At 48.1% G+C, this 21,072-nt stretch overlaps 1 protein-coding gene across 4 annotated transcripts in view; it reads left to right on the top strand.

Annotated features, from left to right (window-relative positions):
* Positions 1-21,072, top strand: part of LOC125446425 (ral guanine nucleotide dissociation stimulator-like) — a 167,445-nt gene that overhangs the window by 24,128 nt on the left and 122,245 nt on the right. Inside the window, exon 1 of one of the 4 annotated variants that reach the window (XM_059639747.1) lies at positions 11,796-11,908. The exons of 1 other annotated variant lie outside the window; for it this stretch is intronic. Coding sequence is in view for 1 of the 3 variants with exons in the window: in XM_048519989.2 (XP_048375946.1) it covers positions 15,810-15,857 (48 nt within the window). In the remaining 2 variants the exon portion in view is untranslated. Of the gene's footprint in view, positions 1-11,795; positions 11,909-15,623; positions 15,858-21,072 lie in introns of those variants that run through there. 2 more of the 4 variants (XM_048519989.2, XM_048519992.2) reach the window with 2 other exon arrangements.

Genomic DNA, 21,072 nt, shown 5'->3' with positions numbered 1-21,072 from the left:
CCCTTCCTCAGCCCTGAATTTGATTCCCAAGCCTCTCCGACTACAGATGCTTGATCTGTACTGAAAACAACAAACACTCTCTCTGACCCACTGCAACGTCCAGTTCTTGTCGTTTACCCCAATTCCCTATCGACCTTCTAAGATGCTCCTTAAAACTTACTTCAGGCTTTTGGTTGACCCTGGTTCAACTTGGTGTCAGCTTTTGCTGGTCCATTGCTGTTGTGACCGTGTTAGGGGTTCCACACAAATGCCAGTCGTTTGATACAGTTCATCACCAGAAACTATGCCCCTACTTTTCCAGATCAAACGGTTTGGAAATCATGGAGCAGTGCAGCTCGGAAACAGATCCTTCCATCCAACTCATCCAGATATCCGAAATGAATGCTGATCCCGGCATTCGGCCCGTATCCCTCTAAACCCGTCCTATCCATGTACCCATCCAGATGCCCTTTAAATGTTGTCATTGTACCAGCCTTCACCACTCCCTCTGCCTGGTGGAGAATTGAAGACTTTCTTTCAGAACAACACGGTAATATCCTGCCACCGACTGCCCTCAGGTTGATTCGCAGATGGGCAGAAATTGCTGCCTGTCACCAGCGTGACACATATAAACAAGACGTGGGAAAAACATAAACATGTAATTTTATGTTCAGTGCCACGACATTAACTATCTGACTGTCTATAGATAAAATTCCTGAAACCATCCCTCCAATTATCATTCCTCCCTTCGCTGTGTCTCCAGTATCCCACATTACTGTCGCCTCACTGGCACCTACAAATTGACCTTGTCACCACCAATTCTGACTGCTAAACAGCACAGAGATCCGAATCAAAGAATAGGTACCGAAGAAGGTGAAATTATGAAAGATAAAAAGTAGACAGTGGCTAGCAGAGGTGTCTGTGAGGAAGAACAGAGAGCACCTGAAGACAGTGTATTTCTCACACTCTCTCACTCTCTCTCTCACACACACACACACACTCTCTCTCTCTCACACACCCTCTCTCATGCACACGCACTCATATACACACACACTCACTCACGCTTTCCCACACTCTCACACACCACTTGCATATACACACACCTATACTACAATCGCACATACATGTACTCTCTCTCACATGCACACAACCACACACATACACATCCTCAAATACACACATACTCTCAAAACACACACATTCTTAAAACACACCTGTACACTCTTTCATACACACATATGTACACTGTCTCAAACACACATACATACACTCACTCACACACACGCGCACACACAGCCATTTTCATACATGCAATCACATGGACACATACATGTGCGTGCGTGCACACACACACATTCACACAATAATTCCCATACACATTCACACGAACACACATGTGTGTGCACATACACACACACACACACTCATTCTCACACACACACTCATACAAACACACATGTACACAGGAAGGCAATGACCTAGTGGTGTTATCTCACTGGACTCTTAATCCAGAGACCTCAGTAATGCTGTAAGGACCTAGGTTCGAATCTCACCACGGCAGATGTTGGAATTTGAATTCGCTAAAAATATGTAATTAACAATCTAATGATGACCATGAATCCATTGCCAATTGTTGGAAAAACCCATCTAGTTCTAATGCCCTTTAGGGAAGGAAACTGCCATCCTTACCAGGTCTGGTCTATATCAGACCCACCTCTAGACCCACAACAATGTAGGTTGACTCTAAACTGCCCACTGGGCAATTAGGAATGGACTATAAGTGCTGTCTGGTCAGTGATGCCCTCATCCTGTGAAAGAATAAAAATAAATAAAACACTCACACTCATGTTATGGAGCAGGTAGGGGTGGTTGGTTTGGAACAGTGTCTATAAATTTGTCTTTCTCAATTGCCCTTAATATAGCATGTGATAGCTACTTACAAAATGATTCTGTCAGTGAATTTGCCTGTTAGACTAATGCTCTGTCAGATTTAAACATATTAATTGAGCTAACATCTGTTATAGACCAGATCAGACACCCTCAAAATATTTTAAGAAGGTAGCCTAACATTTACTGACTTTTAAAGTGAGTGTAAAGTTCCAGACGCAGTTCAGCTAGTCAAACGACTTGACGTTAATTAAAAATACAATTTATTTAAAAGCTGTAATTAAAATACAAACAAAAGCAAGAAGAACTTAGAAGACTTAACTCTATTGGAAAACTTAACCGAATAATAGATGCAGTACCTGTTACTGATTAACTGTTCCAAGATAGCAACACCCCATAAACGCACCACCTGGCAAAACAAGGCAGATTCAGGGAATTAGATTTGTCTCACAGGTAACCCATCAGCAGAGAGAAATCCCCACTTCCAGCTGTAATTGAGAGAGGGGAAAGATAGCTTTGATTTCCTCAAGCCAACAACAACAGCTGCTTGAAGCTAAACTTGAAAACTTAAAAAAACCCCAGAAAATCCTGTCTGTGAAAGCTGGCCCCACCCAGCCAGGCTGCTCATATTGTTCCAACTTTAAAAAAAAAACATAATCTCATGAGCTGTTTAATCCAGCAGGTCTGCCTTACAAGCGCTCTTCAAAAAAGACCAGGACAAAATATATCAGTTAAAGCCACAGCATCGTCACACGTCTATTGTTTCATATGGGACAGATTTCACATCTTTTACCATGTCCAAGCATTCACTAACTTCTCCCTTGAAAGGCCAGGTTCCAATCATAATGTTGTCTACCCTTTCTCTCAGCTCAGCTACCAGGAGAAATTGTCTTTGTCAGCTCCTTTCAACATTTTAAATCTCTCAGCCAATCAATCCTTCATCTTCCATATTCCAGGCAAAGGAAATCTAGCTCCAGCTAATCTCGCTTTTAATTATTCTTTTATGGGATGTGGGTACCTCTGGCTTGGACAGAATTTAGTGTTCAGCGATGGTAATGCCATTGAATGTCAAGGCATGATGGTAGAGATGGGCATTGCCTTGCATTTGTGTCGCTTGGATGTCACATGATACACATCAGCCCAAGCCTGGATATTGTCTGGATCTTGTTGCAATTGGACATGGACTGCTTCAGTACCGGAGGAATCGCGAATGGTGCTGAACATTGTGCAATCATCGGCAAACATCCCCACTTCTGACCTTATGATGGAGAGAACATCACTGATGAAGCAGCTGAAAATGGTTGGGTGGAGGACACTACCCTGAGGAACTCCTGCAAAGGTATCCTGGTGCTGGGATGACTGACTTCCAACAACCACATCCATCTTCCTATGTGCCAGATATGACTCTAATCAGCAGAGAGTTTGCCCTCAACACAAATTGATTCCAGTTTTTCCGTGACGCCTTGATGGTGCACTCAGTCGAAGCTGGCCTTGATGTCAAGGGCCGTCACTCGCACCTTGCCTCTGGAGCTTGAGCCAAGGCTGTAATGAGATGAGATGCTGGATGGTCTTCGCACACAATCTAACCTGTGTCAGTGAACATTGCTGAGCAGGTGCTGCTCCGTCGTTGTGTTGCTGACGCCTTCCATCACTTTACTGATGATCAAGAGTAGACTGATAGGTGGTCATTGGCCGGGTTGGGTGTGTTCCCTTTTTTGTGTGTGTGTACATGACAATTTTCCCCATTGTCAGGTATATGCTACTGTACTGCTCCCTCCACACTTCACATCAGCTCTGATGAAGGGCCATGTAGATTCAAAATCTTAGCTTGCTTTCTCTCCATGGATGCTACCTGACCTGCTGTAATCCCCAGCATTTATTGCTTTCTGTAGCTGCACTGGAGCAGCTTGGCTCGGGGAGCAGCAAATTCTGGAACGAAAGCGTTCAGAACTATTGCCAGAACATTGTCAGTGCCCATTGCCTTCGACCATTTCTTGATATCACGTGGGATGAATCGAATCGGCTGAAGATAAGAATTTGTGGTACCGGTGATTACTGGAGGGTGCCAAAACAGACCATCCACTCAACGCCTCTGTCTGAAGATCTTTGCGAATGCTTCAGCCGATCTTTTTCACTGTTGTCCTTGTATCATTGACGCTGGGGATATTCGTGGAGCTTCCGTCTTCGGTGAGCTGTTGAATTGTCCACCACCATTTTCGACTGGATGTAGCAGGACTGTAGAGCCGAGATGTGCTGCGTTGGTTGGAGAATCGCTAAGCGCTGACTTTAACCTGCTGCAGCTCCTGGCATGCTGTCCTCTCCTTCACCGGCAGGCAGTTGCCCTGATCCTTCTTTTATCTGGTGCCATGAGTCTTCATCGGGTCTGGGGTCAATGTTGGGAAGAGCAACTCTTCCCAATTATCCACAATGCCACCGCCTCTGCTGGTATATTTGGGTGTGGGGGGGGGGGGGTGGGTGTGGTGGTATGTGTGGGAAGGGGCTGTTTAATGAACAAATGATACTGTAAATACTTTTACAACTGTTCAGCGATTGGAAGAATCAGCAATAACTGTTTCTGGAACCAGTGGTTTCCTGAAGTGGGACGGACAAGGAGACAATGTTGTAGTGGAAGTAAATAAATAAACAAACACCCAAAGGGATAAGGAGGTAAAACAGCATCAAAACCGGAATGGTGGCTCAGTGGGTTAGCACTGCTGCCGCACAGTTCTAAGGGCCCTGGTTCGATTCCAACCTCGGTAACTGTCTGTGTGGAGTTTGCACATTCTCCCCGTGTCGAAATGGGTTTTCTCCCAAAGATATGCAGGTTAGTTGGATTGGCTGTGCTAAATTTCCCGTGATGTGCAGGTTAGTTGGATTGGCCATGAGGAAGCGCTGGGTTATAGAGGATGGGTCGGGGGTTGGTGGTGTGCTCGTCAGAGAGTTAGCATGGTCAATGGGCCAAATGGCCTGCTTTTACACTGTTGACATTCTACTCTATATATAACCCGCTTCCTGGAAGAGAGGAGATAAGGACTGGCCGATAACACGCTGCTTTGTGACAAATGGGCAACTAAGTTTGCCTGAATAAAGAATGCCTTGAGGTGAAAGGGTTAATGGCAGGTCAATCTGTGTTTCGAACAGACAGTCAACACCAAATGTAACCAGGAACAGAGAAGCTCCTTCTGATAAGAAAGTGCAGCTGTAGCCTTGATGACTAAAGAAGTGTGATCAATGTTGTGGATGAACAGGTCGAGAGGTTCATTAGCAACATCATACCAGAACCTTCACAAGACAGGGAATGCTAGAAAAATTCAACTTCAGGATTCATCAGTAGCAGAACTCTGAGAGAACAACGCTGAACACTGGACATCCAGAGGCAGACGCTGTTGGTTGGAATTGTAGCTCAGTTCCACCATTAACTTGTGAGACTTAACTCGCTTGCTTGAGGGGTCTCATTTTGGCCTCAACATGCAGCAAACTTGAAGTGATGGTTTTAGACTTTGATTGTCTGGTGAGATTTTTGAATACATAGCCGAATTCAAAGTGTCTTGCGGCACTTTACACAAACAACAGGGGATTCGCAAGGAAGGCAATGAAGGAGCCTGGGATATGTTTGCAGTGAATGACTCTGAGAGTGTGATTTTTGGCAGGCCGTTGCAACCAGTAGCCTAGGAGAAACCTGTCCCAATTTTGTCACCGGTGTCGGGTGTTGGTCAGCGGGTTAGACACAGTAAGGACAGATACCGGAAACCAAAGTCAATTGAATGGAAATCTGGAAAAACACAGCAGGTCAGAAAGCATGTGAGGAGCGGGGACAGTCAGTGTTTCGGGTGGAAACCCTTTGTCAGGATGTGGGAGCGGAGCCCAGGAATGGATAGCGCAAGGGTGGTGGGGTGAGGGGAAGGGTAGGTGGGATGAAGATAGGTGGATGGAGGTGGGGTAGGTATTGTGATTGGTCAGTGGGAAGAGTGGAGCAGATAGATGAGCAGGTAGATGGACAGGTTAGGCCAGGTCAGGAGGGGAAGGGCTGGGTATCGTGATAAGGTGGAGGGGTTTTGAAGCTGGTGAAGTCAATGTTAAGACCATAAGACCATAAAACATAGGAGTGGAAGTAAGGCCATTCAGCCCATCAAGTCCACTCCGCCATTTAAATCATGGCAGATGGGCGTTTCAACTCCACTTCCCTGTACTCTCCCCGTAGCCCTTGATTTGATTGGGCCATTGGGCTCTAAGCTCCCGAGGCGAAACATGAGGTGTTCTTCTTCCAGTTTACGTTTGGCCTCACTCTGAGGAGGCCAAGGATGGACATGTCACCAGGCGAGTGGGAGGGGGAGCTTTTAAGCTGGTTGGTAAGTGGAGCTTCGCAAGGTCAAGTTTGTGGTGTTTTCTGCTGCCATTTGGTCTGTCTGTATTTTGTCTGAGCAGTTCGATACAGGTGAGTGTCTTGCTTGACCAGCAGGGGGCAGTTAAGAGTCAACCACATTTGCAGTGGGTCTGGAGTCACGAGCAGGCCAGACCAAGTAAGGATGGCAGACTGCCTTCCCGAAAGGGCATTAGTGGTATCAGGTGGCTTTTTAGTCATTCTTCAGGATTGTAGAAGAATCACTGGGCCCGAAACTTTAAGACAGCCTTCTGTCACAATTTCCTCCAGCAATTTCTGCTTTAGTTTCGGATCTCCAGCATTTGCAAAACTTTGTTTTATTCTGGGGTTTTTAGCCACCTTAAATTCATGGTCATCGCTGAACTTCTTAGTCCAGATCTTCCTCCTTTAGATCAAAAACTTGACCGTTAGCCATGAATTTGGATTCCCGGAGAAATACCAGAGTCTCTGGATTGCTCGTCCAGTGACAATACCATCATGCTGCCTCCTCCCCGTGTAAACAAATTCCTCAAAGCTGCTTTTAGAGTCACAGCAATTAACAGCTGCGCTTTGTCTTAATTCCAAGCTCCCTGAGTCCAAATTTGCCTCAGAGGTGAATTTTTTGACCAAAATCAGAGAGAAAAGAAAAAAGCAACAATTCAGAGTTAGGTGTTACATAAAATTTTGACTTTGTTTTCTAACAATCCCTAAATTCAACGCAGTTATTTGGTTCATTAGGCATTCGAGCAGGGAGATTTTGCTATTTGTCAAATACTCAGTGTGGAAATGTCAACATTTCATTTGCCACACCCAGTCAGCAAATTAAAAAGGCGCTTGGGATTTAAAGGGGAGGCTGCAGTGAAGGTTCTGATCGCTGGGATGAGGCTAAGGACAGGCCTTATCCCTCTGATGTTTACAGGACTGGGAGCTGATCTCACTGAAACATACCACGTCCCCTCTTGTTATGTTTCTGACTGGGCAGGTCAGTGCTCAGTTATAGTCACACAGCCAGGGTTCGGCCATGAGCTGAGGGGAAATTTGGTGGCTCAGTGGTTAGCACTGCAGCCTCACAGCTGCAGGGACCCGGGTTCGATTCCACCCTCAGGCGACTGTCTGTGTGGAGTTTGCACATTTTACCCGTGTCTGCATGAGTTTCCTCCAGGTTCCTCCCTCAGTCACAGAGTTGTGCAAGTTGGGTGGAGTAGAATTATAGAATACCTACAGTGTGGAAGCCAGCCATTCGGCCCATCAAGTTACACTAACCTTCTGAAGAGCATCCCACCCAGACCCAACTCCTACCCTATCCCTGTAACTCCATATTTAACCCCACAGCTAATCCATCTGACCTTCACATGTTGGCCATTCATTAGCCACAGGGAAATGTGGGGATGGAGTAAGGGGCTGGAGCTGCGGCTGGGGCTGGGTCTGGTTGGGACGCACTTCAGAGAGTTGGTACAGACTTGATGGCCTGAAAGGCCTTTTTACACACTGCAGGGATACTATGGAATTACTTCCCTCAGAGGGCTACGGACCAGTGGAGTTCTCGACCCCAAAAAACTGCGGACACTCAAGCTGTTGAGCATATTCCAAATAGCATGTGGTTGGTGTTTGGATACAAAACCAATGTTGTATAGCTGTACATCTGTAAGATATGGGCAGCACAGGCTCAGTTCAAGGGACTCATTGTTTAGAACTGAAATGAGAAAAAAATTGACTTCACTTTAAGGGTTGTAAACCTATTCAGTTGTCTACTTGAGAGTAGCATGGATACTATATAGAGTCATAGACTCATGCAGCATGTAAAGACACCATTCAGTCTACCTAGTCCATGCCAACCAAATTTCCCAAACTAAACTGGTCCCACTTGCCTGTATTTAGCCCATATCCCTCGAAATCTTTCCAGTTCATGTACCTGTGCAAATGTCTTTTAAATATTGTAACCATTCCTGTACCCACCATTTCCCCGGCAGTGCATTCCTCACATGAACCAACCTCGGTGTCAGAAAATGTTGCCCCTCAGGAGCCTTTGAAATCATTCTCCTCTCACGTTAAAAATATGCCCCCCTCACCTCAGTTTTGAACTCTCATGGCCTGCAGAAAAGACCTTGGCTATTCACCTCATTTGTGCCCCTCACGATTTTATAAAGCTTTGTAAGGTCACTCCTCAACCTCCCGTGCGCCAATGAGAACCATCCCAGATTACTCAGCCTACCCTGAAAAACACAAACCCTCCCGTCTCAGCAACATTCGGGCAAACCTTTTCCTGAACCCACTCGAGTTAAGTAATATCTTTCCTACATATTGTCTGAGTCTTGACGTTGAGTCTGGAGGATGTGGATTCAAATCCTAGAGACGTGAGTGCAGCGGTCTGCAGCCTCACACTCAAGTGGAGTAATGACACAGGAGGTGCCACAGACGGTTGGAGATATCAGCTTTTCAGTAAACCTATGCTCTCTCTCCACCCTTTCACTTGGGTAGAATGAAATCTCATGGCACTATTTTGAAGGAGAGAATGAACATTATCCCCGCCAGTGTTTTGTCCCGCAATTGATGTCAGTTAAAAAAGGATGAACTGGCTATCTTGCTCCCCAGAGGAGCTCGAACAGTTCATCCACTTCACCAACACCTTCCACCCCAACCTTCAGTTCACCTGGGCCATCTCCAGCACATCCCTCACCTTCCTGGACCTCTCAGTCTCCATCTCAGGCAACCAACTTGTAACTGATGTCCATTTCAAGCCCACCGACTCCCACAGCTACCTAGAATACACCTCCTCCCACCCAACATCCTGCAAAAATTCCATCCCCTATTCCCAATTCCTCCGCCTCTGCCGCATCTGCTCCCACGATAAGACATTCCACTCCCGCACATGCCAGATGTCCAAGTTCTTCAAGGACCGCAACTTTCCCCCCACAGTGATCGAGAACGCCCTTGACCGCGTCTCCCGTATTTCCCGCAACACATCCCTCACACCCCGCCCCCCCCCCCCCCCCAACAACCACCCAAAGAGGATCCCCCTCATTCTCACACACCACCCTACCAACCTCCGGATTCCATCATCCTCCGACACTTCCGCCATTTACAATCCGACCCCACCACCAAGACATTTTTCCATCCCCACCCCTGTCTGCTTTCCGGAGAGACCACTCTCTCCGTGACTCCCTTGTTCGCTCCACACTGCCCTCCAACCCCACCACACCCGGCACCTTCCCCTGCAACCGCAGGAAATGCTACACTTGCCCCCACACCTCCTCCCTCACCCCTATCCCAGGCCCCAAGATGACATTCCACATTAAGCAGAGGTTCACCTGCACATCTGCCAATGTGGTATACTGCATCCACTGTACCCGGTGTGGCTTCCTCTACAGTGGGGAAACCGAGCGGAGGCTTGGAGACCGCTTTGCAGAACACCTCCGCTCAGTTCGCAACAAACAACTGCACCTCCCAGTCGCAAACCATTTCCACTCCCCCTCCCATTCTCTAGATGACATGTCCGTCATGGGCCTCCTGCAGTGCCACAATGATGCCACCCGAAGGTTGCAGGAACAGCAACTCATATTCCGCCTGGGAACCCTGCAGTCTAATGGTATCAATGTGGACTTCACCAGTTTCAAAATCTCCCCTTCCCCTACTGCATCCCTAAACCAGCCCAGTTCATCCCCTCCCCCCACTGCACCACTCAACCAGCCCAGCTCTTCCCCCCCACCCACTGCATCCCAAAACCAGTCCAACCTGTCTCTGCCTCCCTAACCTGTTCTTCCTCTCACCCATCCCTTCCTCCCACCCCAAGCCGCACCCCCATCTACCTACTAACCTCATCCCACCTCCTTGACCTGTCCGTCTTCCCTGGACGGACCTATCCCCTCCCTACCTCCCCACCTATACTCTCTCCACCTATCTTCTTTTCTCTCCATCTTCGGTCCGCCTTCCCCTCTCTCCCTATTTATTCCAGTTCCCTCTCCCCATCCCCCTCTCTGATGAAGGGTCTAGGCCCGAAACGTCAGCTTTTGTGCTCCTGAGATGCTGCTTGGCCTGCTGTGTTCATCCAGCCTCACATTTTATTATCTTGGAATTCTCCAGCATCAGCAGTTCCCATTATTTCTGGCTATTGTCAGTCGCTGCTTTTGCAGCAGCCACGTCTCATGAAACAATTTTTATTTATATTCGTTCACAGGATTAGGGCATCATTGGCTGGACTTTGGTTGACTGCTCATCCTTAATGCATCAAGAGCTCCACCACATATCACTGAAAGTCTTTTAAGTTTGGCACAGGAACAGTATCAGGGAGTCAAGGGACACGGGGATTGGGCAAGTCAGGAGTGTGATGGATCGCTCCCCACTTGCCTGGATGGGTGCAGGTCCTATTGCGTTCTCAAGGGGTTCAACGCCATCCAGGACAAAACACCCCACTGGGTTGGCACCACATCCACAGGAATTCCTCCCCACCACCGACGCTCAGTAGCAGCAGCGTGTACTATCTGCATGGTGCACTGCAGAAAGTCACTCTTAGCACTTTCCAAGCCTAGACAGCTTCCACCCAGAAGGACATGGACAGCAGATACACGGGACCACCACCTCCTGCAGGGGCCCTTCTCAGCCACTCACCATCCTGACTTGGAAAGATATCGCTGTTCCTTCACTGTCGCCGGGTCCAAATCCTGGAATTCCCTCCCTGAGGGAATTTTGGTCAACCCACAGCAGGAGGACTGCAGTGGTTCAAGAAGGCAGCTCACCCCCAACTTCTCAAGGCGGCACCTAGGGTCAGGCAATAAATGCTGGGCCCAGCCAGCGACGTCCACGTCCCACAAGTCAGCAAATTATAGGAATGTTTGAGAAAGGCCGTGCCGGTGTTCCGAGACCTTGCTCAATGAGCTGAATGGTCTTCAGTTGCTTACAACACTTGTATTCTTGTGTGTTACACTAGCCAGCTTGAAGGACTGCATGCCAAGTAGAGGGAATGTGCCAAAAAAACGTGCTACAACAATGGAGGCTGTTTGGCCCAGCAAACCTTGTGCTGGCCCATTGACAGAAATGTCAAGAACTTCACTTAATGAAGCAAAGCAGCCTGTAGTCCTTGGCCCTAGTAACATGACGATACTCGCATGCTGCTGACCAAAGATTTGAGTGACAGACCAAGACAAGAGAGGCTGAATGGCCTCCTCCTGTTCCTCTTTCCCGTCACGGGCCAGCGCAAGGAGGAAACCGGATTCTATTCAGGAGCGAAAACAAAAGCTGGCCCTCCTGCAGCCTTAGCTTGCAGGAAAGCCACCACCAAGCATCGAATAAATCCTCACTGCAAAGCTGTGGCAACATTTTAATCGGGAAAAATGGTTCTTTTCCCAGAAAACAAGAGCAGGAGAGAGTCATGAGGTCAGTGCTTTGCAGAGGATCCTAGCCACATGATCGCTGATAGGATTACCAGGGTTGTGTGAACGGGTTTAGTCAGAAATGCAACTTGACACAGGCAGTGACAATCATGTACATTGTTTCACTGTTCCCACAGTAACACATTCCTCTTTTTTTTAATCCACACAGTGTAGATCTTCACCCTGTGATAGGATTGACTGCAGACTGCTCCAGGTTCTTCCTTCAGTCTCATAGTTTGCATGCCCTCCCAGTGTAGGGACAGTCTAGGGTCTCCCTCTGAAGACCCCAGTTCCTCCTGTCGTCAGTGTTTAACAGGTGGGTTTGCGGAGGTTCAGAGTCTGAAGGTGTGTATAGCATAATGATCCCTGTGTAAGGATCAGTTGTATTCCCTCCACCAGCAATTCAGGCTGAAAAACTCTATGTGCAGTGTGTAGGAGCCCAGCACTGTCAGAGGGTCAGTGCTGAGGGAGTGCCACACTGTCAGAGGGTCAGTCCTGAGGGAGCGCCGTACTGTCGGAGGTTCAGTACTGAGGGAGTGCCGCACTGTTGGAGGGTCAGTACTGAGGGAGTGCTGCACTGTCAGAGGGTCAGTGCTGAGGGACTGCCACACTGTCGGAGGGTCAGTACTGAGGGTGTGCCGCACTGTCTGAGGGTCAGTACTGAGGGAGTGCCGCACTGTCAGAGGGTCAGTACTGAGGGAGTGCCGCACTGTCACAGGATCAGTACTGAAGGAGCGCCGCACTGTCAGAGGGTCAGTACTGAGGGAGTGCCGCACTGTCACAGGATCAGTACTGAGGGAGTGCCGCACTGCCAGAGGGTCAGTACTGAGGGAGTGCCGCACTGTCACAGGATCAGTACTGAGGGAGTGCCGCACTGCCAGAGGGTCAGTACTGAGGGAGTGCCACACTGTCACAGGATCAGTACTGAGGGAGTGCCGCACTGCCAGAGGGTCAGTACTGAGGGAGTGCCGCACTGCCAGAGGGTCAGTACTGAGGGAGTGCTGCACTGTCAGAGCAGCAGGTCTGAGGGCCCACAGCATTGTTGGAGGGAATTTGGTACTTTACCTGTAATGTTCCTGTTCTGGTAATGGAGAACTCCATGATGATGTTTTGTGGTGCAGAAATGATGTGCTGAGTGGCTTGTTTCTGTGCTGTCTCTTTTCAATGCTTCTCTGGGTCAATACTGCGTGAGTACTGCATTGTCATCGGTTCACCCCAGCAGTAACAAAAAGTATAGTGACAATGCTTCAATAAAATACCTCATTATTTGAGAAGGACTGTGTCCTATCCTGGTGTTGACAAAATGCGCTGTGTAATTGTACTTGTTTATACAAACTGGCCTTTGTTTCTCATAGTCAGGTTTTAGACATACCAGTCTGGACTGGGAATTGTACCTGTAGGCTCTGGATGTGTGATTGTGGACTGACATTATTCTCAATGTGATATCTATCCCTTCCTTATACTTTGGTTCTCACTGGCTTGTTTTGTCCCAGACCAGACCAACTAACTCACAACAACAGTCTCCAGGGAAGGCGAGGAGGCAGGTCTGAATCCCTCACCCCCGGGGCCGGGTGTTGGGGGACTCTACTGGCTGTGACACAGCTCATTGGTTCCACAACCCCTTTTCCCCGTTCCATAGTAGGCTTACTGATAAAGTGTCACAACCCAACTACAGGAGACCCCACAGCACCTTGTGACCAATGAAGTGTGTTTTGTCTCTGTTGACATCAAATTGTGCACAGCAAGATCCCACAAAGCAGCATGAGCTATTGAGTGGACCATTTCTTTTGGATGCTGGTCGAAGTTTGATTGCGGGGCAGGGTGCCTTCTTTCAAAGATTTACGTCTGCTCAAGAGGACGGTTTGGACTTGGGGATCTATTGGAGAGACAGGACTTGTGACAGAGCTGCAGCTAGTGAGTTCTTCCCAACATTTATCCCCGTGGACCATATGGTTTTGGTGCGAGATACGAACGCAGAGCCTTCTGACTTTGAGACAATAATTCTACTCACTGCATCACAGCCATCACCCATCATCAATGATATGCAACTCCTCTTTATATTGTCTCAGCGGGTCTACTTGGAGGTTCAGAATGCTGCAGACATAGGGAACTTCAGTCCGTACCCAGCCTCAGAGCTCAACAAGGGTGGCGCAGTGGTAGTATGGCGCACTGACCTCTACATCGTCGAGGCCAAACGCCAACTCTCCGACACCACCTCCTACCGCCCCCTCGATCATGACCCCATCCCCGAGCACCAAACCATCATCTCCAACACCATCCATGACCTCATCACCTCAGGGGACCTCCCACCCACAGCCTCCAACCTCATTGTTCCCCAACCCCGCACGGCCCGTTTCTATCTCCTTCCCAAAATCCACAAACCTGCCTGCCCTGGTTGACCCATCGTCTCAGCCTGTTCCTGCCCCACCGAACTCATCCCCCTCTCCGATGAAGGGTCTAGGCCCGAAACGTCAGTTTTTGTGCTCCTGAGATGCTGCTTGGCCTGCTGTGTTCATCCAGCTTCACACTTTATTATCTTCTTTTCATTTTTCATGTATTTTTTTAATTTCAAAAATATACTTTAAAAAATACTTAGTCACAAATGTAGTTTGGTTATGTACAGTAGCATATTTACTAAACAAATAAATATGAGTTTGACCCTTATACCAGCAAACCATAGACATCTGTTACACATACAAGACCATATTTACAGACATTGAGGCACTAAGTGGATCTGATAACTAAGTGGACCTCCCCTCCCATTTACCTTCGGCAGGAAGACCTCAGACGGTGGTCTTTCCCACTGCCCCTGGGTGGCAGCTGCGGCAAGCTTTAATGCGTCCCTCAGCACCTAGTCCTGGAATGTGCCAGTCTGCAACACTCAGCTCCTGGTTCTGGGACATCCACACTTTCAGGCAGACCAAAGAGCGTCTGTCACCGAGTTGATAGCCCTCCAGGCGCATATTTGTCTCAGTGCGCGTCCCAGGGATCAGACCGTCAGCACAGGGTCCCTGTATCATCTACTGTTCCTTGTGTATTTTTTATCCCCATTGACTATGTCTCGACGGTGGGGTGAAATGCGCAGGGCACTGCAGCCTGTTCCTGGTGACTTTCTGTAGAAGTGACCCCCCCCCCCCACCCAAGTGTATTCACCCCAAGCACACGTTTTCTCCCTCACTGTCTGGAAAATCATCGGGACAGAGGTGCTGGCAAATAATTCCACTGCATCATGCCGCTCTGGCCCAGCTCACACACTGGGCTTCTCAGAGTCAGATCAGCTCGCTGAGTACAGAGCAGAGGTAACAACAGAAGTAATGTTTTACAGGATAGTGCAGAGAGAGCTCTACTTTAGCGATCGCTGTAACTTCCCTGGGAGTGTCTGATGGGATGGACAGTGTAGAGGAAGCTGTGCTCTGTATCTAACCCTGTGCTGTCCCTGCCCTTGGGAGTGTTTGATGGGGGAAGCTTTCGATCTTTTTTGATCTTGGAAGCTTTCGTTTCAGTTTAAAAAGAGTAGAGGCCGTTTATTTTCAGTATGAAGTAGTTGAAGAAGCTTTACTTTCAGTTTAAAAGTGTGGAAAGAGCTTTGCTCTGTATCTCACCTCATGCTGTACCTTTCCTAGGAATAGATGTTGGGAACAACGGCCAGGGAGCTTTAATTTAAGGAGGAGAGAGAACTTTTTAGCTTCTATTTAAACGTGGAGAACCCCTACCTATATTTAAGAGTAGAGAGAGCTTTACCTTTTGTTTAAAAGAGTCGAGAAGCTTTACTTTTGTTTGAGAGAGTAGAGGTAACGTTACTGTGTATCTAGTGCTTTATCTCTCCTGGGAGTGTTTGATGGGGACAGTGTAGAGGTAGCCTTAATTTCAGTTTAAAAGAGGAGAGGGAGTTTGCACTTTGAGTTGTGCTTTCATAACCTGGGAGTGTTTGATTTACTCTACGTCAAACACATCAATGCGATGACCCTGGAGTGCTTCAATGTGCGCTATATATAGATGCAGTGTTCTAGGTAACCGGAGGGAGGGTACACTGTGTGCCTGCCTGTGCACTAGTGAGAACGCATTGGGATCTGGCGGAAAAGCTGCAGCGTGTGGCCTGAAGGATAAAGCAGAACTGAGCCAGCCCTGAACCCAACAACAACAACAAAATGAATCCTCTCGCCTGTGCTGCAGTTGAGAGGGAGGACTGAAGGCATGTGTTCAGCTGCAACCCCAGGATGAGCCAGCTCGGTAAAATCAGGGCAGAATCAGGTGCTCAAAAGAAGGCAAGCGTGTCTCTAACTGTGTTTTTGTTTTGTTATAATTGTTCAATTCTCTTTAAAACAACGCGCGGCTTGCTAATTCAAGAGCAAACACACATACAAAAGAAAACAGCGCTCGTCCTTGTGCCTAAATCTCATTCACAAGGGCTCATGTTCAGGCTGTGGACTGTTGAATTTAGAGCTTATTATCCTAATGATGCATCTTTTGCAACTTCTGATAATCTACTTTCACGGAGCTAATATTGAGCTGGGGGTTGGGGGTCGGGGATCAGGGCGCAGAAATATCCTCCTCTTAGAAACCCGAAACGTCAGCTTTCCTGCTCCTCTGATGCTGCTTGGCCTGCTGTGTTCATCCAGCTTCACGCCGTGTTATCTGGGATCGTAACTTTTTTTTCCCCCGTTGTGAGCGCGTGGTGGTGGTTCATTCGACGTCCCCAGATCAATCCTGGAGTTCCTGGCATTTGAATTTGCCAGATTGCTTGCTCGAATGTAATCACAACGTTGTATCAATCCCCTTCACCTGGAGCTGAGCGTGTGCAGCCGGGGGGAAACGGGCCACTGGCTGCAACGTTCGTGTTGAACCGCGAAGTTTTGCAGCAGTCCTGCTCTGGAAGATTAATCATTTGGAAACAGGAGTTCGAACTGCAGGAGCCGAGCAGTTTAACTATTTGCTTTACTTGATGTCAGTTTGATGGTTTGTTTTTTTCTTTGTTTAGTCAACACTGCAGATGCCAGGTTGTCGCAGACAATGGAAAGTGGAAATACAACCAGACACCTGCAGTGGGGACTAAGAATGAACAAATTGACATCAAATTCTGTCCATGCCTTGGATAAGGGAACAAATCTGCTGCACTTTGCCCCGACTCAAGAATTGCTGTGTCATTGAAGGAGGCTATTCAGCCCATCATGCCCAGATTATTCCCCACCAATGTCCGATTTACCCGCACCCCCCATATCCCCACACACCTGTCCTGCCCAAGTAGCCATCCAGTGGCCCCTCTTGAATGGCTCAACTGCACCTGCACATTCCCAGGCAGCGCACTCCCACCCCTCACCGCTCGCTGATTGTCGTCTCCCGCTTGCACGCTGAACCCATGCCCTCTCGTCCTTTCCTCTGTCAGGAGCGGAGGCAGCTTCTCCCTGCCTACACCGTCCGGTCTGCCCAAGGTATTTGTAGGCCATAATCAAATATCCCCTCAGTCTTCTTCTCTGCAAGGTCAACAGTCGTAAGGTCTTCGACCTAACCCGGGAACTGAAGACTCCAGATCCACAGCAATGTGGTGGGTGCTTATCTCCCCTCCCGATGGCCATTATCACAAAGGCACACCCCCGCCCCCGCACCGTCTGAAGGCTAACTAGGCATCGGAAAAAACAATGTGCTGGCCTGTGACCAGCAATGCCCACATCTCCGCTACTTGTTCAGAAGGGACATTAATCTTTGGGCACTCGTGATGGTTGGGAATGTAAAGCTGGAGAATTGCATCACTAGTGAGTGAAAATGACTTAGATCGTAGAATCCCTATAGAGTGGAAAGGGGACACAGCTCACTGAGTCTACAACGACCCTGTGAGGAGCATCCTACTGTACCCCTGTTACCCCGCATTTCCCAAGGCGAACCCACCTGGTCTGCACATCCCCGGATACTATGGGCAATTTAGCATGGCCAATCTGCGTAACTCGCTCACAAGATTCATAAAGCCGTATAGCCTGCGCCGGCCTAATTAGTCAAGTGCCATTTGTCAGCGTTTGGCCCACATCCCTCTCAACCTTATACTAAGGAAACGAAAAGAGCTGCGGATGCTGCAAATCAGCTTCAAACATAGCTTTAAACGAAAACAGAAGTTGCTGTAAAAGCTCAGCAGGTCTGGCAGCGTCTGTGAAGGGAAGTCAGAGTTAAAGTTTCTGGTCTGGTGACCCTTCCTCGGAACCGTCCCAAGGAAGGGCCACTGGACCTGAAACATTAACTCTGATTTCCCTACACTGAACTTTTCCAGCAATTTCTGTTTTTGTCCCTTTAAACTCTTCCTATCCAAGTACCCATCCAGATGCCTTTTAAATGTTGTAACTGTACCAGCCTCCACTACATCCTCTGGCAGCTCATTCCATGCAGACACCACCCTCTACGCATGAAAATATTGCCCCTTAGGTCTCTTTTAAATCCTTTCCTCTCATCTTAAACCTGTGCCCTCTAGTTTTGGACTCCCCTACCCTGGGGAAAAGGGTTTGGCTATTCATCTTATCCACGCTCGTCATAATTTCATAAACCCCTATAAGGTCACCCACAGACTCCAACGCTCCAGGGAAAACAGCCCCAGCCTATTTAGTCTCTACCTTCAGGCATTTTTTGGACTGTGAGGGCAAAACCTCCGAGGAAACCTACGCAGAAACAGGGAGAATGTGCAAACACTAGATGTAAGAAGACAGAGGATGGTGGTTGAAGGGAAATGCTCATCCTGGAGTTCAGTTACTAGAAGTGTACCACATGAAGTTGTTTTGGGGCCACTGCTGTTTGTCATTTTTGTAAATGACTTGGATGAGGGCGTAGAAGGATGGGTTAGTAAATTTGTGGATGACACTAAAGTCGGTGGAGTTGTGGACAGTGCGGAAGGATGTTGCAGGTTACAGAGGGACATAGATAAGCTGCAGAGCTAGGCTGAGAGGTGGCAAATGGAGTTTAATGTGGAAAGGTGTGAGGTGATTCACTTTGGAAGGAGTAACAGGAATGCGGAGTACTGGTTTAATGGTAAGATTCTTGCTGGTGTGGATGAGCAGAGAGATCCCGGTGTCCACGTACATAGATCCCTGGAAGTTGCCACCCAGGTTGATAGGGTTGTTAAGAAGGCGTACGGTGTGTTAGGTTTTATTGGTAGAGGGATTGAGTTTCGGAGCCATGAGGTCATGTTGCAGCTGTACAAAACTCTGGTGTGGCCACACTTGGAGTATTGCCTACAGTTCTAGTCGCCGCATTTTAGGAAGGATGTGGAAGCACTGGAAAGGGTGCAGAGGAAATTTACCAGGATGTTGCCTGGTATGGAGGAAAGGTCTGATCAGGAAAGGCTGAGGGATTTGAGGCTGTTTTCATTAGAGAGAAGAAGGCTAAGAGGTGGCTTAATAGAGACATACAAGATGATCAGACAATTAGATAGTGTGGACAGTGAGAGCCTTTTTCCTTGGATGGTGCTGGCTAGCACGAGGGGACATAGCTTTAAATTGAGGGGTGATAGATATAGGACAGAAGTCAGAGGGGGATTCTTTACTTAGAGAGTAGTAAGGGTGTGGGATTCCCTACCTGCAATTGGAGTAGAATCACCAACTTTAAGGGCATTTAAATGGTCATTGGGTAAACATATAGATGATAATGGAATAGTGTAGGTTAGATGGACTTCAGATTGGTTTCACAGGTCGGCACAACATCGAGGGCCAAGGGGCCTGTACTGTGCTGTAGTGTTCTACGTTCTATGTTCCACAGCACAGGCAGCCACCTGAGGTCGGAATTGAACCCAGGCCCCTGGCACTGCGAGCCAGCAATGATAACCAGTAAGCCGCTCACTCGGGGGTGCGATTTCAAGGTTCATTTTTTTTCACAAGCCGGAGAAGTGTGAGCCTTCACCTTGTTTGTTTTGTGGGCTCATCAGCGATCTAGCAAGAGGAAAAACAGAGTGCGATTGTTTTGATGGCTGTGAGGGTGTAACTTCCTTGGCTGCCGAGTGGCTTGTTTGTTAAGTAAACATAAAAGAGTGAGGAATGGATGGTGGCGTGTTTAGGGCGTTTCCTGCTCAGGTCTGAATTGGAGCCACCACAGTCTCACAATTTCATTTTATGAGATGGCAGCGGTGCCCACCGCGGAAGGTGGTAGTGGAAGGCATTAGTGGTAATAATCACTGGACTGACAACTCCAGGACCCGAAGTCAATCCTTCGGGGATGTGAATTTCCCTGTGGAAGACGGTGGAGTTTGAATTCAGTTAGCATGCCGGCCTTACGTTACCAATGTTGATTTGCTAGCCAAACCCCCTGTCTGGTTTGGGGGTGGTGATGGCCTACTGGTATTATTGTTGGGCTGTTAATCCAGAGACCCAGATAATCTTCTGGGGACCCGGGTTCAAATCCAGCCACAGCAGATGATGGAATTGTGGATCCAATAAGTATCTGGAATTAAGAATCTAGTGATGTCAGTGCATGGATAGTTGACTGAACCCATCTGGTTCAGTCCTGTCCTTTAGGGAAGGAAACTGCCATCCTTACCCAGCCTGGCCTACATGTGACTCAGAATCCATAGGAATGTTGTTGACTCTTAACTGCCCTCTGGGCCATAAATGCTGCCTAGCCAGTGCCACCCTCATCCAGTGAATGAATAAGATTCACTAATGTCTTTCAGAAATGGAAATCTACCATCCTGACTTCCATGTAACTCCAGGCCCACACAGCAACATGGTTAACTGTTGACTGCGCTCCCCCCGCCACACCCCAGATGATTAAGGACAGCTGATAAATGCTGGCCGAGCTCATATTCCCTGAACTATTGATTTTTGTTTCAGGAAAGCCGCGACTTGAATGCTCCTGTAATTGAAGATCGCCCCTTCAACATTCGCCCTATTCACTGAGTAAGCTTCCTCTCTATTGAACATGATGAGCAGTTACTTTAACCACTGCATGACCTTATCGAGCCACCTCCCTACTCATGGTAACACCCAGTTCCCCCTCCCCATCACAGGGTTGTTTCCAGCCTCTGGACCCTCTCCCTGGTTTTGAGAACCCTCCTGCTGGCAAGCCAATTGAAGTTTTCCAAATTATGAAGGATCCCTTTTCCATAACTTTTTCATGCAATAGGGGCCCATCACTGGCTGAACCCACATTTATTGCCCTTGAGAAAAGGGTGATGAGCGATCTCCTTGAACCCCTATGATCTGTGCAGTGTAGCTCATGCAGCAATGATGGCAGGGAGAGAGTTCCAGGATTCTGATAGCAAAGGCACAGATACATAGTTCAAAGTCCAAGCGATGTGTGGTTATGATATCACTCAGCTGGTAACCCCGAGCCCCGGGCCAATCTTCTTGGGACACCAGTTTGAATCATACTGTAGTAAATGGAGTAGTTTGTGCTCAAGAAAGTGTCTGGGACACAAAACTAACTTAAGGGTGACATGGTGCTGACAACTGCTGTACAAACCTGAGTGGCTCACTCATGTCCTTTCCTGGATCTACATCCTAACCAGGCCTG

This window comes from Stegostoma tigrinum, chromosome 34 (assembly GCF_030684315.1).
Source record: "Stegostoma tigrinum isolate sSteTig4 chromosome 34, sSteTig4.hap1, whole genome shotgun sequence".
Classification (NCBI taxonomy): Eukaryota; Metazoa; Chordata; class Chondrichthyes; order Orectolobiformes; family Stegostomatidae; genus Stegostoma; species Stegostoma tigrinum.
This window is presented reverse-complemented; position numbering and strand designations above follow the sequence as displayed.